Source organism: Mycotypha africana (assembly GCF_025528875.1).
Source record: "Mycotypha africana strain NRRL 2978 chromosome Unknown BDF20scaffold_2, whole genome shotgun sequence".
Lineage (NCBI taxonomy): Eukaryota > Fungi > Mucoromycota > Mucoromycetes > Mucorales > Mycotyphaceae > Mycotypha > Mycotypha africana.
The window spans coordinates 3195553-3212688 of NW_026515726.1; the positions used below are offsets into that span (position 1 = coordinate 3195553).

The 17136-nt window shown below is 39.3% G+C and overlaps 5 protein-coding genes and 1 non-coding gene across 6 annotated transcripts; 4 read left to right on the plus strand and 2 right to left on the minus strand.

Annotated features, from left to right (window-relative positions):
• Nucleotides 1-1170: 1170 nt before the first annotated feature.
• Nucleotides 1171-1253, minus strand: BDF20DRAFT_t31. The gene has a single exon. It is a non-coding gene; the product is annotated as a tRNA-Leu (tRNA).
• Nucleotides 1254-3104: 1851 nt separating this feature from the next.
• On the plus strand, nt 3105-8070 carry BDF20DRAFT_815668 (uncharacterized protein; the record flags this gene model as incomplete). Its single annotated transcript, XM_053077102.1, has 4 exons — nt 3105-3716; nt 3785-3887; nt 3959-5403; nt 5515-8070. The coding sequence occupies 4 exons, from the start codon at nt 3105-3107 to the stop codon at nt 8068-8070; spliced, it is 4716 nt and encodes a 1571-aa protein (XP_052939820.1).
• A 119-nt stretch (nt 8071-8189) lies between these two features.
• BDF20DRAFT_333069 (uncharacterized protein) lies at nt 8190-10566 on the plus strand. Its single transcript, XM_053075221.1, has 3 exons — nt 8190-8838; nt 8907-9391; nt 9468-10566. Exons 1-3 carry the CDS (start codon nt 8309-8311, stop codon nt 10406-10408), a joined length of 1956 nt encoding a protein of 651 aa, XP_052939821.1. The 5' UTR covers nt 8190-8308; the 3' UTR covers nt 10409-10566.
• A 221-nt stretch (nt 10567-10787) lies between these two features.
• Nucleotides 10788-12352, minus strand: BDF20DRAFT_910934 (seryl-tRNA synthetase; the record flags this gene model as incomplete). The annotated part of the gene is made up of 4 exons (XM_053083761.1): nt 10788-11447; nt 11510-11821; nt 11910-12142; nt 12220-12352. 4 exons carry the CDS (start codon nt 12350-12352, stop codon nt 10788-10790), a joined length of 1338 nt encoding a protein of 445 aa, XP_052939822.1.
• A 1310-nt stretch (nt 12353-13662) lies between these two features.
• Nucleotides 13663-14136, plus strand: BDF20DRAFT_910935 (uncharacterized protein; the record flags this gene model as incomplete). Its single annotated transcript, XM_053083762.1, has 2 exons — nt 13663-13822; nt 13895-14136. The coding sequence occupies 2 exons, from the start codon at nt 13663-13665 to the stop codon at nt 14134-14136; spliced, it is 402 nt and encodes a 133-aa protein (XP_052939823.1).
• An 895-nt stretch (nt 14137-15031) lies between these two features.
• On the plus strand, nt 15032-16884 carry BDF20DRAFT_910936 (aldehyde dehydrogenase domain-containing protein; the record flags this gene model as incomplete). Its single annotated transcript, XM_053083763.1, has 4 exons — nt 15032-15086; nt 15221-15724; nt 15870-15949; nt 16033-16884. 4 exons carry the CDS (start codon nt 15032-15034, stop codon nt 16882-16884), a joined length of 1491 nt encoding a protein of 496 aa, XP_052939824.1.
• Nucleotides 16885-17136: the final 252 nt, after the last annotated feature.

Below are 17136 nucleotides of genomic sequence, written 5' to 3' on the forward strand. Positions count from 1 at the left end.
GTAGTTACCCACAACCGGACCAATTTGATCATTCACCAGCCTAAAGGCTTCGGACTGGTGATCAAAAAGTCTACTGGGAACTGAAAAGATAACAGCATCAGGTTGAATGGCGGTCTGCACAATAGCTTGGACGCGTTGCGAGCGTAAATATTCTGCTACTTCAGGTTCCTCCAGTAGTGTTTCAACACTATAAGACTCCTTCTTTCCAGAAATGTCATAACGGCTTCGAGATGGCGGAACTTTCGTTTTAAGACTTTTTGAGACGATGGTAGACCAGCTGGTACCATGTTTGGTTTTCGGTTCACTCGTCATGTGGTGATCGAGTGACGATGAAGTTGAGATGTGCTAAGGTAGGTTTCGCCACCCTTCTTTTATGCCTCATTTACTTTGTGGAGTCTACCATGACTACGCGCACCACTAACAGTCGCATACAGAGAACTTCAGCCATGAGGACACGCCTATATTTATTAACATTGCTGCGAACCAATGTTTACAAATCTATGACTTTTTTTATGGAGTAGGTTCTTTTTTCCCTTTTTTTTTTTGGGACTGAAGAGTTGGAAGTAATATGATTTACATGGGATATTCAGTTAAAAGTAAGGAGCACTACTATATAAGGTAACGATCCGCGTAAATAGATAAGCAAACAATAAAAGAAAATAAAATAGAGAGGTGAAATAAGATCAGAGAATAGGTGTTTCGTTTTGTAAAACACTTAAATAGAGATAAAGCAATCAATCCATATTAAGAAACGTGGACAATCAATAATATAGTCAGTTTAGTAATAGATAAAGTATTTCAAACGTACTGTCTTACGATATTGTAACATTTTCGATTAGTAATATCAAGCTAAGAGGTTAAGTAACTATATCTTTTAGAAAAATAAGATATCTCAACAACAATAGTTAGAGAAAAAGATTAAAGTATTAAAACTTTTAGTGGTAGACGATGTCTTGTATAATGAAAATTTTGTATAAAAGCATTCAATATGCTAGAATTAGACAATCGATAAAGGGTTTTAAATAGTCTTTAGTGAGCTTAAGGAGAGACTTATACAATTTGATGCTGTATACTTGGTAAAATAAGGTTCGTAAAATGGAAGACTCACGCCTCAGTTTACTGCTAAACACAACGGATTACGTAATCACATTTCAAGCAAAATGTGAAAAGTGAAGAGAGTGGGATTCGAACCCACGCCTCCGAAGAGATCACGACCTTAACGTGACGCCTTAGACCAACTCGGCCATCTCTCCACATATTTTGTTATGCTTGACGTAGATTGTCATAGTAAATTTCAGGAAAAGCCGGTCACATGATTTTATAAGCAGCGCTGGACCGAAGAGGGTGTATCTAAGAGTAATCGGAGAGTAGAAGTGTGTAGTAATAGCTTAATCTGGGGGTATTTAATGAGATGAAGTATAATAAATAGAACAGGGCCTTTCTCCATCTATAATTTTGTACTATAAAGTTGGTCAGAGCTTTATAAATTCTCATTTACGATATAATCCATATCATTTTTTGTGGAGCGTTAAAAATTATAAGAATTTGCTTTCCGAATCAATAAGTTCGACTCGGATTAACCCGACAGTCCGGCATAAAATCACGTATACTATTGAAGACAAACATTCAATACGGACTTTAAATGTTACTCACATAACTACACACATCAATATACTTATTAATTTTAGTATAAATTCTATTCATAACGTGTAATATTAGGAACCCTCTGTTCTTTTGGGCATTCATATTTTACTATAAACATTTTATTTTGATTATTGGAATTTTGTTAATTTCAAGTTTTATTTTATATTTCAGGATTTTGATTTGTTTACTTCGTTTTCATTAGTTCCTATATTTTTAAAATTGATACTTTTAGTATTAATCTACATTTTTACACGATCAATCATTTATAGCTAGTATATTCATAATATAAGAACAACCCAGTTAAATTTCTTATATTCACTTTTCGATAGAAACATATTTTGTTTACTTGCTCTCAAATTATATCAATTTACCGTTATATACATTCACGTATATAACATTTACTACTTATTTTAACACCAACTTTCCACGCTAAAGCACCGCAAACGTAATAATTTGCCAATTTTGCAAACTCATATATGATAGAGTGCAATTTGGAATATCCCGTGATAATGCAATATCTGAATTTGTTAAGACTTGCATATCATGAGATGACAGATTTTGTACTTTTAGTCAAGACGTTTGACAAGCTCCTGCTAAAAAAAAACCTCAACTATGATTAGAAAGGCTTTTTTTCGGGAGAGATACTGATGTTCAGTTGCTTTCTTCGAACATTTAAACGATTGCGTTTGCCTGTAACTTGTTTGAAATCACTGCAAACGGTTAATCTTCGTTATAATGTTAGTCCAGTTAAATAGTCAGCTATTGTCTGTATATTTGCATCTTGAATTTCTGTACAAAGTATTTGCGCTGTTTACTGATAGCTTAACAATCAGTTCTGACTATGAAGCCAAAACTAAATTCTCTCTGGAGGCAGGAAGAATTTTGATGTTATTCTTATTCTAGTGCTCCCAAAAGTTCGAGTATGTCCATTTAAAGAGATAACTGTATCTCGCATCTAAATACGTTTGAAGAAGTCAGCTTGCTCAATCAGACTTTAAAAATGAGCTTTAACGACATTTGCTAAAATCAGTAGGTCGAATTTTGTGAAAAAATCAGAGTGGTCAAGTGCAATCTGAGCCCATTAAACTATAAGCGTAAAAAGAAGCAAGCTCTTTGAGCTGCTTGAACAGAACCTGATTGAACCGACAATATGAAAAGCATAAATTGCTTACTTTATAAGCATGGAGAAACAAAAAGCCATAAAGTAATATGCTTCAAACTTGTATGCCTATTAGCTCCTGTCCCTTTTTTCCAAAGAAGCATAATAGAAACAGGTCATTGGCCAAAAATATTTATCAGGTAGAAACTTTTGACTCATTATTGCAAAGCGTATTCATTTCCAGATCCGCACTAAGCATCTGTCAAAATCACCAACTGATACTGAACCACCACGCAAAAGAAGCTTATTCCTTTTTCTGTTTTCCATTTTCTTATACTCATTAGCCTCATTTACTGGCAAAATGACAACGCAGCCCGACTCTGAAGTCGCCAAGATTTCAATACTCGGACAAGACTCTATCATTGTTGGGTTTCACTTGACAAACTACATCGCTCGAGATGTATTGAGCAATATTATTTCTTCCAATTACATACTTATTACGGATAGCAATATTGCTCCACTTTACCTCGACAAATTTGTTAATGCTTTCAACAATTTTATAGACGAATTATATACAGCTAAAGGCGAAAAGGCACCACGTATTTTCACTCGTATCTTACCGCCAGGGGAAATGACCAAATCGCGTAAAGTCAAGGCAGAAATTGAGGATTGGCTTTTATCGAATGCAGTGACCAGAGACACTTGCTTTTTAGCCATCGGTGGTGGTGTTATAGGTGACCTAGTAGGTTTCATTGCAGCTACTTTTATGCGAGGTGCCGCCGTAGTTCAAATTCCTACTACTTTATTGGCTATGGTTGACTCCTCTATCGGTGGAAAGACCGCTATTGATGTTCCTGCGGGCAAGAATCTAATTGGTGCTTTTTGGCAGCCAAAGCGAATTTTTATCGATATCAACTTTTTGCGTACTTTGCCAGAGCGCGAGTTTTCGAATGGTATGGCTGAATGTATTAAGGTATGTACAGGAAGCTGAGTATAGTATATGCTCTGAAGCTAATTTTTACTTTTTTGGGCTTGATATAGACTGCTGCTATTTCTAATGAAGATGATTTCTGCAAACTCGAGAATGGCGTTGAAGCCATTCGCGAAGCGGTTTTGGGTAATAGTTCAAACACAGAAAATCAAGGTGAACCTCAATTAAAAGCGTATTAGCGAGGGCTGAAGGACTTACCTCACTATAATCATTATATTATTCAGGGGCAACTCTAGAAACTCGTACAGAATCGCAGATATTATTGATGGACATCATCATGGCCTCGGCTCGTTTCAAAGCTTTTGTCGTTACGAACGACGAAAGAGAAGGTGGCCTTCGAGGATTGTTGAATTTTGGACATTCTATTGGACATGGAATTGAAGCATTAGTCTCACCCCTGATGCTACATGGTGAATGCGTTTCTATCGGGTGTATGAAGGAGGCTGAACTGGCCCGTAACCTTGGCTATTTAAATCAAGTAGCTGTTGGCCGCTTAGCTCGCTGCTTCGCTTCTTATGGTTTACCAATCAGTATGGACGAGAAAAGAGTCAAGGATAGAATCGGTGAATTATACTGCCATGTTGATGACATTATGGAAGTTATGAAGGTTGATAAAAAGAATCAGGGTGACAAAAAGCGTATTGTTATGCTTTCTGCCATTGGGAAGACTTTGGAACCTCGCGCGAGCGTTATAGCAGATGCTGATATCCGAAAGGTTTTATCGCCTTCACAGCTTGTATTGCCCGTGACTGAATCACCAAATGGCCCCAAGAAAGAAATCACTTTGACTACTCCAGGTTCTAAATCGATATCTAATCGTGCACTATTGATCGCTGCATTGGGTGAGGGCACTGTTAGACTTAGTAATTTATTACATTCAGATGACACCCAGTTCATGTTAGCAGCATTGAAGAGTCTGAATGCTGCTGATTTCGAATGGGAAAATAATGGGGAAACACTCGTTGTTCACGGAGGAGGTGGCAGATTATCTGTTCCAGACAAAGAGATTTATGTTGGTAATGCTGGTACAGCCTCACGATTTCTGACGTCTGTTTTAACTCTAATACCCACTGCCAATGGCTGCAAGCGAGAATCAGCGATACTTACCGGTAATGCTCGTATGAAGCAGAGACCAATTGCTCCGCTTCTTGATGCATTGACGACAAATGGTGCAAATATTAAATCTATTGAAAAAGAAGGTTTTCTACCTATCGCTGTAACTCCCAATGGTGGTTTTAATGGCGGTCGAATTGAACTAGCTGCTTCTATTTCATCCCAATATGTTTCCTCAATTTTATTATGTGCACCATATGCATCCGAACCTGTCGAGCTTGTTTTGACAGGTGGACAAGTAATCTCTCAGCCGTATATCGATATGACCATTGCTATGATGGAATCTTTCGGTGCTAAAGTCGAACGCCTTCCAAATAATACGTACAGAATTGAGAAGGGCATCTACAAGAACCCTGATCGCTATCTCGTGGAGTCTGATGCAAGCTCAGCCACATATCCTCTTGCTATTGCTGCAATCACTGGTTCCACTTGCACAGTTACTAGTATCGGCTCTAGCTCCCTTCAAGGTGATGCTACCTTTGCTGTTAATGTTCTCAAACCTATGGGATGTACAGTCGTTCAAACAGAAACCTCCACTACAGTTACTGGCCCTCCAGTTGGACAATTACGACCGCTTGCTGAAATCGATATGGAGACAATGACTGATGCTTTCTTGACTGCAAGTGTGCTTGCTGCGGTTACTTCTTCTGAAGATCCAAAAGATGAGAATATTACACGTATTACCGGTATTGCTAATCAGCGTGTAAAAGAGTGCAATCGAATTGCTGCTATGGTTCATGAGCTCACGAAATTCGGCGTTCAAGCATCTGAGCTACCTGATGGAATTCAAATCCATGGCAAACCAATCAAAGAGCTGCGACCGCCCAAGGATGGAGTCCACACCTATGATGATCATCGCATAGCTATGAGTTTCTCTGTCCTCTCTACAGTTGTACCACATGGAACGATCATTACGGATAAAAAGTGCGTTGAGAAAACGTGGCCTACATGGTGGGATGACCTTCAATCTAAGCTAGGTGTTCGTTTGAATGGTATTGATTTAGGCAAAAAATTGAACGATACTGATAAATCCCTGGGACGTAATGTAACAATGGTCACGAAGAAGATGGACAATGAAAAATCTTTGGTTATCATTGGCATGAGAGGAGCTGGAAAAACTACTCTTGGTCAATATGCCGCTGAGATATTGGGGTTCGATTTTGTTGATGTTGATCAGTATTTTGAAAAGACCTTAAACACGACCATCTCGAGCTTCATCAGCACTTGGGGATGGGATCAATTTCGTATAAAGGAAACTGAAGCTTTGAAGCAGCTACTAGCTAAAGATTCGAAATATGGAAGAAATTATGTTATTGCTTGCGGTGGCGGTATTATTGAAACTGCCGAGGCTCGTGAAATCCTAAAGGATCATACTAAGCTCGGCGGAAAGGTCCTTCATTTGGTGCGTGATATTGAGCAAATTATGCGTTACTTAAACCGTGATCAAACACGCCCTATGTTCGGTGAAGATATGCTAACTGTCTGGCGTCGTCGTCGTTCATGGTACAAAGAAGTCTGTAATTTTGAATTCGTTGCGTACGCTGATGACTTGCTTGACGATGGATACGTTTCTCCTACTGAATGGTTAGCCATCAAAAAGGACTTACAGCGATTCCTAACCTTCATCACTGGCCGTCAAACCAATCATGTAGATACCACTTCTGGCCACACTGGCACACCCACGACCTTTGTTTCGTTGACTTCCAAAGATCTCAGCTCTTCCCTTGGGATACTCAAGGAAGTGTGTGAAGGCGCTGACGCAGTTGAGTTACGCGTTGATTTGTTACAAAAACCTGAAGATAAGGAAGACATGGATTATATCGAATATGTTGGTGAACAACTCGCTATGCTTCGTCGTACTGTGTCTATTCCTGTTATTTATACTGTTCGCTCCAAAGGTCAAGCTGGTGCTTTCCCTGATGACGATGAAAAAGGCATGTTCGATTTACTCGAGTGGGGTTTGCGTTGGGGCTGTGAGTACGTTGATGTTGAAATGTGTTGGAATCCTTCAACTATTGAGACATTCATTGCTAAAAAGGGTGAAAGTCTTATCATATCTTCTTGGCATGACGTTCAAAATAATACCCCTTGGGACGGCAAGGGTATACAATTGAAGTACGAAACAGGTCACAAGTATGGTGATATAATCAAGTTGGTGGGAAACGCACAGACTTTCCAAGACAATATGCTGCTAGAAACATTCCGCGCTTCGAAAAAAAGTGGCAAAGATCTTATCGCCATTAACATGGGAGCCGCAGGACAGCTATCGCGTGTTATTAATGACTGTTTGACTCCTATCACCCATCCTGCTTTACCTCGGAAAGCTGCTCCTGGACAGCTTTCTCTTGCTGAAATTAATAAAGCGCGTCATCTGATTGGTCTTTTGCCTGCTAAATCCTTCTGGTTAATCGGCACTCCCATTCAACATTCCATGTCACCCACGCTTCATAATACAGGTTTCCAAGTGTTGGGCCTTCCGCATCAATATGGGCTGTTAGAATGCCATATGGTTGAATATGCTGAGGAAGCAATTCTTAAAGATCCCAATTTCGGTGGTGCTTCTGTTACAATCCCACATAAAGTGAACATTATGAAGTACTTAGATGCTGTTAGCGATAATGCCAGAGTGATTGGTGCTGTCAATACAATCTATGTCAGAGAAATGACTGTGAACGGCGAGAAAAAACGTAGATTATTGGGTGAAAATACAGACTTTATTGGTATGAAACGCTGCATTCAAGCTCTTATGCTAGACATCAACAACCCTCCAGAGGAGGGTCTAGTCATTGGTGCAGGTGGAACTGCTCGTGCAGCTTTGTATACTCTGCAACAGATTGGTATCCAGAAAATTTATCTGTGGAATAGAACTATTTCTAAGGCTTATGACCTTCAAAAGGCATTCAAAGGCATCATAAACGTACAGGTGGCTGACTCATTAGATGAGAAGCTCGCGCCTGGAGTTATTATTTCAACTGTCCCTGCGGATTCCAATATTGAACTGCCATTACATTTATACGGTGGCATCAAAGGTATCATCTGTGATATGGCCTACAAACCACGCAGAACGAAATTACTTCTTCAAGCTGAACGTAAAGGATGGTTATGCATTGAGGGCATTGAAATACTTATTGCACAAGGTATTGCTCAATTTGAAATTTGGACGGGTAAACATGCTCCTGTCGATAAAATTGAAGAAGAGGTCTTAAAGAGATACGAATTGTAAGAACAGTTCGCTGTTTGAAATACAGCATCCAATTGTAACATAGAAACTAATTGAATTTGTCCAAAATAAAAAAATGCAAATTTGAACGGGCATTAAATGCAAGTAATTAAGTGTGAAATTTCCCCCCTTCAAAACCTGTCGTATTCAATTGATAGAGTCCACTCCTTAAAACCTGTCATCATCCATTCTTCCCTTCTTTTCTACTCTTCCGACTATCTCCATATTTTATCGTCTTATAATGAGAGTGCTGAGTCAGCTGCTGGGAAGATATTCTGATAGCAATAAACCACTGATACTATTTCGTTTACCAGACACAGATACCCTATTTTACCGTACCTCAGATATGGCACTTCTTTTCAACCTATCACCGTTGTCTTTAGAGAAGGGCACATATAGAAATTGCTATAAAGACCATGAAGACACTTACATCAATACACAGGTTCTTACAAAATTAGCGGAAAGGCACAACTGTCAACGCCTGGCCGATCTGTGTAAGTTTTCACCGAATGACTACAGTGCTGGATTCGCCGATGCCATTCTCCAAACATTCCCTAAATTTAAAAGAGCCCCGAAAGAAGAGCATATTTGGGAGTCGGTACAACTACCATTGGAAAATTTAGAGGATATAGTAGAAGGAGAGGAAGGAAAAGAGATCAAAGCTGAGCCAACATCGCCGCCCCCTTTGATCAGCCAGCCCGGGGAAGAGACAAAAAACGCCATGGCATTAGATAAGGTTTTGCTCAACTCAAACGATTTAAGAAGGAACAGGTACTGACTAAGTGATCAGGCGGGCGAGGCATTTAATTGTCGAATGTATTACTCACCGCAAAAAATAGCTTGCTAGATGTAGAACATCCTGTAAGCAAGCGCCAAAAAATTGGTATAATGACCTCCTCGCCTTTAGCTAAAGGAATGATTACGTCTTCAACATCAAACGATGAAAGGGAACGAAGATCGCATTCACTAACAGCCAGCAATCGTGCTAGTAACACTCAACCGATATCAGGCCACCTACGTAAGGTCTCTTCTCATTCTGTTACAAGTCCAGAACATGAAATTCAACAACAACAGCAGCAACAGCAGCAACAGCAGCAACAGCAGCAACAGCAGCAACAGCAGCAACCACAAAAACAACACTTAGAAGCTCCAACATGGAAAAAAAGAGTGCCTTCTAAACAGAAGAATGCGCGCAACCTTACTATATTTGCTCCGTCTTACAATGAAGATTTGGCTGGTGTGAGGTCTGCACCAATTAACTCACATTTCAGTAATGTAGCGTTACCATCACAATATCAACAACATCAAGGTAGAGCTCAACTTGGTAAGAACTAATCCAGTATGATTGAAGATGCCATAGAAGTTAGATTAATTCATTATCATGCTTTAACTCTTCTTAGCCAATGGGGTTTCAACTATATCTTATCCGCACAATCTCGCGCCAGTTCCTGCTACAGCTACATTAGCACGACCACCACCCTTCGCACACCATCCATCTCCCAGACGGCATGAGTTCGCAATTCCGCCTATCGTACCATCACAGCACCAACCACCTCATTCTGCCCATCCAACTAGTCGGGAGGCTATGGCGTATCAACAATATATTGCTTCTCCTAAAGTATATGCAAGCGGCAATGGTCATCATTCTCATCCTCAACAGAGTAACTCCTCATCTTACAACCATGCGCAAAGACGTAAGAACCACGATACACAACCTCAGCTTGCTGTAACAGCAGCTAATGTACCTTTGCCACCAAAGACACCAACTACCAATTCATTTGCTGCATTGCAGCGTCAGCAGTACCTTCAACCATTTGAACATCTATTTGAAACAATTGAGACAACACGTACACTAAAAAATACTCTTGATGATCAAATTCGACGCTCATCCTCTTTAATGCAAACCTTGCAAGCCTCAGCTACTACGTTGGAGGGCTTAATGAGGAATCAAATTAAAGAAGCACAATGGGACATGATGTCTCAAATAGAGAAGACAATCGATAATTTGATGCAACGTATTGAAACTCTCGAAAAGCGACTAGATGGCGCTCAGCAATGTAAACCATCCAAAATCGTAACGGAAAATCAGCAAAGTTCCGGTTCCTTACCTTCACCGTTACCGAGCGCAACTAAGGAGGAAAGAGCTATCGCAGAAGAATTGGTCGCTTTTGCCGAAAACGGAAGAGAAAATGGCACTAACTTCCCTGTTACCAACAAAGAACTTCAAACGCCACCTACGATTGTTCGTTCACAAAATGATATCGGACCACAAGAGTATCATACAATGTTAAATACTTTACGAGATAGACTAGATCGCTTAGAAAGACAGATCGAAACTTGAGAACAGAGCCAACTTTATGCTTTTTGATGACCATAACGTTAATTGTATAAAACCCCCTATTATTCACTACACTACATACCATATATTCATCTATTTAAATATCATACACAACCCTTTTAAAGCCAATATCAAAAATAAAGAATGCTATTATCTCTACTTATTCGAGCAGCTATAACAAGCCACCGCATCCCCCAATCTTACAGTGAAGCCAATTTTCGAAATCATGAATCTCTGAACGCATCAAAAATAAACAAAGTAAAATTCGAGCACTTAAAAATTTTGACATAGAACGATTCTTTAATTACAATATTTCAAATAGAAATTTTGGAACAAATGCTTTGTATAGTTGGATATGCTTTGCTTACTATGAACGCTATTTTTATTTCTTGGGGGCTGGCTTAGGCTTGGTGTAAGGGATAAAAGTCTTACCATCCATATAAGGGACCAAAGGTGGAGGAACTTCCAAACCATCCTCACGTTGCCAGGTCTCTAGTAAGGCACAAATAGCTCTTTCAGTAGCGCAGAGTGTGGAGTTGAGGCAGTGGACATATTTCTTTTCGCGATCAGACATCTTCTTCATACCGCAACGGATTTCCAAATTACGAGATTGATAATCAGTACAGTTGGAACAAGAAACGAGTTCCTTGAATTCACCTTGGTAAGGGAACCAGGCTTCCAGATCGTACTTCTTGGCAGCAGCATTATTTAAAGCGCCAGAGACGATAGAGACAATACGATAAGACAAGCCCAAACTCTTAAAGAATTCTTCAGAATGTTCGATCATTTCGTTGAACATATCCCAAGAGGTTTCGGGAGTGGTCAAAACAAATTGCTCAATTTTTTCAAATTGATGGACACGGAAGATACCCCAGGTATCCTTACCGTGGGCACCAGCTTCCTTACGGAAACAGGTAGAGTAACCGGCATATTTGAGGGGCAATTGCTCGGCAGGCTTTTCGAACCATTCACCAGAATGGAAAGCAGAGATAGGTTGTTCAGAAGTGGCAATAAGGTATTTATCTTCACCATCACCGGTAACCTATTGATTATTCACAGTTAATAGCTTGGAGTTAACAAAGCTGCTACCATCCACACAATTACCTTATAGAGTTCCTCATCGAATTGTGACAATTGAGCAGTCTTAGCCATCATATCCTTATTCATGAAGAAAGGAGTTTGCAATTTCTTGTATCCATATCTAGCAAGGAAGTTGAGACCGTAATTGATCAAAGCTAAGTTCAAATCTACACCAACATTAGTCAAGAAATAAGCACGGTGACCAGCAATCTTAGCGCCACGGTCTTGGTCATAACCGTCTAAACGGGCAAGAACTTCGTGGTGAGACATAATATCAGTTCTCTTGACGGGTTCTTCATTATTATGATTGTAGGTACGAATAACCTCATTATTGTCCTTCGCACGTTATAGGCCAAATATATCGACACCTTCATTAATTATAACTCACAATAAATCGTACTTTTGTGAATGTATTAAAATTTACCTCATCCATAGAAGTGGGGACTGAAGAGTGAACAATGTTACCGATGAGGTTCAACTTGTTCTTCCAGGATGTTTCTTTTTCCTTAGCTTGAGCGATAAGTGCTTCCTTTTCCTTTTGAAGGGCATTCTTCTGATTGACTAAATCAGACGGATCTTCCTTAGCCTTATATTTTTGACCAATCTCCTTTTGAAGACGGTTCATTTCCTTATTCTTTTGGTCGCTATTGAATTGAACTATAAGAATTGACGAAAATAATTACAACTGAGAATTTCGCTAGCTACGAGAATTTGCCAAGTCTTGATTAACTTACTGGTAGTCCAATCCTTGTATTCAGCGATAATCTCATCGACAATTTCAACGGGATCACCACGTCTTCTTTGAGATTCCCTAACAACTTCGGGATTACCGCCACGATCTTCCAAAAGCAAGTTAATGTCAAGCATGCTTAAAAATTATTGCCACACGTCGAAAGAATAATTGAAAGATTCAAACAAGGAAGTACAGGAGAAAAAAAAAATTTTGTTTGCCAAAAGGACTTTCAATTGTTCTTTGGCTGTTCCGTCGCTGAAAATGAAGCCTTCAATAAGACCCTTAATAAAAGCACTAAGCGTACCGTAGACCTTGCAAATGAAGTATGAAAATGCTATATAAATTACAATAATACAAATGGGCAAAAAATCTGAATAGGTAGAATGACTTAACAATGGTTGTAGACAAAGTTGAGCGAATATATTCTTGGAAGAAATTAAAGGCCAAAGAAAGCTTCTATCAACCCTACTTCTCTGTATTGCAGATAGATGCACATGTCAGTGAGTGGACAAAAAGAAGCAAATCTTAAAACCATCGGTCCGGAATGTACTCAAGATGCAAGGTGCCTGTGGCATGCACCACGCACTGATCTGTTATCTTTCTTGAATACAGGCAGTCCGCTAACATTTCCGCCAACCTTTATATCTTATAGCTGTTGAAGTACAGCCTTTTAGACGGAGCGCTCACCGATAGCGAAGCAAAATCAAACACCACTTAAAACTGTACGTGGAGTACCATTGCAACAAGATCAAACCTGGAATGTACCATGGTGACCAACTGACTTACTGTACACCCTAAGGGCGTATACAGCTGTAATAAGGAAACTGAAAATTTTCTAGCTGCAGACTCGGGAAATATTATGTAATCAACTTTCCAGCGGAAACAGGGAAGTCTCTTTTATTTTGACGAGCAGTTTTAGTGTGGGCATCTCGATCGTTTGATATTGGAACACCGTTACTCTAAATCTTGAAATTACCACGCAATATTGAATTGACTAGTTCTGCATCAGCTAGCAATAGAGTATGTTGAAATAATTAGGCCAATTCGGATACTTAACGAAATAAACCATTTCAGGTTCGCCTTCTGGTTCATTCCGAGCGTTTATAAGCTCTCATATCACGACAAAATCTGTACTGTTCTATCAAGCTCGTTGAAAACTTCAGGATTTTGAATTGTCGTATACACATTTTGACTATGGTTATGGCCAAACGATCACAGTAACAGATGCAAATGGTCAGTAGCGACTGTTAGCAACATAAAATCTGTAGCAATTTTTTGTTCAATTGAAGATATGCGATAAAACTAATCGGTTGAATCATAATTATTTACAGTTTCACTTCATTATTTTTCTTAAAGCTTCGTATTTTCTGCACGAAACATTGCGGCGACGGCAGCACTACTTTTTCTCAAAGTAACTTCTTCTTCCTCTCTGTCAACTGTGGTAATGTCGTTGAATTTCTTCAAACATAAAAGCGTCAAGACAGATGCTTCACTTAAATATAATACAGTTGCTGATGTTTTGAATACTCTCGATGTTACAAATGGGTCATTAAATATTGATACTTTCCTACAATCCGAATCAGTTAATCTGCAGCGACACAGAGGTATGGCGGGAAATCAGTACAACATCAGCAATAGAATAAGTTTTAAGCATTTAAACGTCCTTTTCTATTTAGAGCTTTTCAATAAAGATGAAAACCCTGTCAACATTCCTGAAAAGCTAGAAGAAGACAAGGAATATACAGCAACGGACATTAGAGCATTTGTACAGTCCTTGAACGAACTAACTAAGAGAATGCCTGAAGCAAAAGGAACAGCAACGGAATACAAGGAAAAAGTAGAGAAGCTTAGTCAAGTTAATAATCAAACGATAGACGACATCCATGCCGTGGAGAAAAACTTTTTAATGAATTGTTGACATCAAAACAACCATGTCGAATAGAATGGCCAGCCCTTCACAGTGTTCCCACCATCAGTTATCTATATACTCAGCCCTGCGTTATAAACGTTACAAGACTCAGAACATGATGTTTGGTTGAGAGTTGAAACGTCCAACTACTTTTAAATTTGTACATATGCTTCCTGAATCAATAAAAAGGCCATTGTATGCTTTTTCATAAATGCTGGAAGTTCGCTGTGCCACGTTGAGATTTTCTCACCTTCGCCTAAAAAAGTAAATTACTGACGGCGAGAATGGGAGGGGAAATCGCATGCTAAGTTGCTGTAGACGACAGATACATCGATAAAAATGTTTGAACACGAGCTATATTTTATCAGCGTGTCTGTATACTATCGATATTCAACGTTAGAAAACTCAATTTATCGCGGACCGCTTAATCAGCATAAATATTGGTAGTGTGTGACGCTTAGAATTACTAACAAGATTTCGCGGTTCCCATCTAATTCATTCAAAGAGGTTTAGACCAGTAATGCGAGCAAGAAAAAGATTTTGATTGACTACTTTTGGCTTTTGCTACGTGTATGAAACAGGCCATTATCATTCTCACCCACCAAATTATTTCAAAAGTATCCTATTACAATTGCTCATAATAAAAGCTCATCACTGCAAGCAATATACAACTCTAAAGATGAAACTACATAATTGTTGACAAATAAAATTGATCCAAATTTTTGTGTTCACATAATCTTTGTATTTTGGTAGTATTACACAACAAGGCAACTCCGAAGTGTTCCTTTCATGGCTAATCACCCATCTCTCTCACATAAAAGAAGTGCAAACAAATTACTTTGGCAAAAAGGGCACTTTTTTCTTTTCCATTCAATCACAAATAAAAAACCCGACAGCAATCCAAATGACTCAAGGCGATATTCAAACTGTTAAGACTTCAAAGGGTCAAGAAGTGAAAGGTAACCCGAGCAATAGACCAACACATATCTGTTGTGGACAGCAATTTAAATTATGCAGACTATACACTAACAATACAATCATCCCATCACTGTTGACTTTTGGTTTTTTCTCTTTTAAAATTTCAATCGTATAGTTCACACACATCTCTTTATCAATAATGAATTTGTTCCTGGTCATGGTCCCTTAATTGAAACCATTAATCCTGCCACTGAAGAAGTTATCTGCTCTGTTCACTCTGCTGATGAATCCGATGTGGATGCCGCTGTTCAAGCTGCCAAAAATGCTTATAAGGACACATGGCGCAAGTTAGCTCCTGCAGAACGTGGCCGTCTCATCCACAAATTGGCAGACCTTATGGAACGAGATAAGGAAGAAATAGCTACTTTGGATGCTTTGGATAATGGCAAAGCCTTTTGGATTGCTCGTGATGTTGATGTTACTGACTCCATTGCTTGTTTCCGCTATTTTGCTGGTTGGGCTGATAAAATCCATGGTAAAACCATTGATACCACTTTTGACAAGATGTGCTATACTCGTCATGAAGCCCTCGGTGTCGTGGGCGCTGTTATTCCATGGAACTATCCCACAATGATGGCTGTTTGGAAATTTGCACCTGCTTTAGCAGCTGGTAACACAAGTAAGTATACAAAGCTCATGGAGGTGGAATAGTAAAGTAATAGTAGAGCAGTAGTAGTAGTAGTAGTAGTAGGGGGAGTGTTGAAGATGCATTGGGAAAGAATCCAAAAGAGCTAAATATAAAATTTGATCCTTGTAACCAACAGTTGTCATGAAGACTTCGGAAATCACACCTTTGCCTTTATACAAACTTGCTGAACTTTTCCAGGAAGCCGGTTTCCCTGCTGTAAGTATACAGTAGAATTTGTCGTATCCATTCCGGCTTTGTAGATGACTAAAGAGATATACATTTTCTTCCAACAAACCCAGGGTGTTGTTAACATTATCACTGGCTATGGCGCTACTACGGGTGCTTATCTCAGTAGCCACAAGGGCATTAGCAAAATGGCTTTCACAGGCTCTACCCTTACTGGTCGTAAGATTATGGAAGGTAGTGCCGGTAGCAATCTTAAGAAACTCCAGCTCGAGCTCGGCGGCAAATCCGCTCAAATTGTTTGCGCTGATGCTGATCTTGCCAACGCTGCTGTTCATGCTCATGGTGGTATTTTCAACAACCATGGTCAAAGTTGTAATGCTGGTAGCCGTATTCTTGTCCAAGAAGAAGTCTATGACAAATTCTTGGAATTATTTATTGCTGAAACCAAAAAGATCGTATTGGGTGATCCTTTCAATGATGATACCTTCCAAGGCCCTCAAATCAACAAGGCTCAATTCGAAAAGATTCTCAACTATATCAAGATTGGCCAAGACGAAGGCGCTACTGTCGCTTTGGGCGGTAAGCGCTGGGGTGATAAGGGTTATTTCATTGAGCCGACTATTTTGACCAACTGTAAGAACAACATGCGTGTGATGCAAGAGGAAATCTTTGGCCCAGTGGTGTGTATCGCTACTTTTAAAACCATTGAAGAAGCTATTGAAATGGCCAATGATTCAGATTACGGTTTGGCAGGCGGTGTTTATACCTCCAATTTGGATACTGCTATTACTGTCACTAATGAGTTGCAAGCTGGTACTGTCTGGGTCAATTGCTTTGATGTCTTTGACCAATCTACGCCTTTTGGTGGTTATAAGCAATCTGGTTTTGGTAAGGAACTCGGTAAATATGCTCTCCAGGAATATACCCAAGTGAAGGTAGTCAAAATCCAAAGACTTGGCTTGTAAAAAAAGAAAAAGCCAAAAAACCAAAAATACATAGTTTCAAGATGCTTTTTGCTTCTTTTAAAGAAATGTAAACACTCATATGATACCTCAACATTCAATATTTTACTGCGTATAAATAAAACGAAAAACTTTGTACTATAGTTTATTGATGTTGTTACAGCGTTATTATTTATGAAATTGTGCTGTTTGATAGTCTACGTACAAGAATAAAAAATTGTGAGTTCCACGTCATTCTTGCTTTCAGCCTTAACG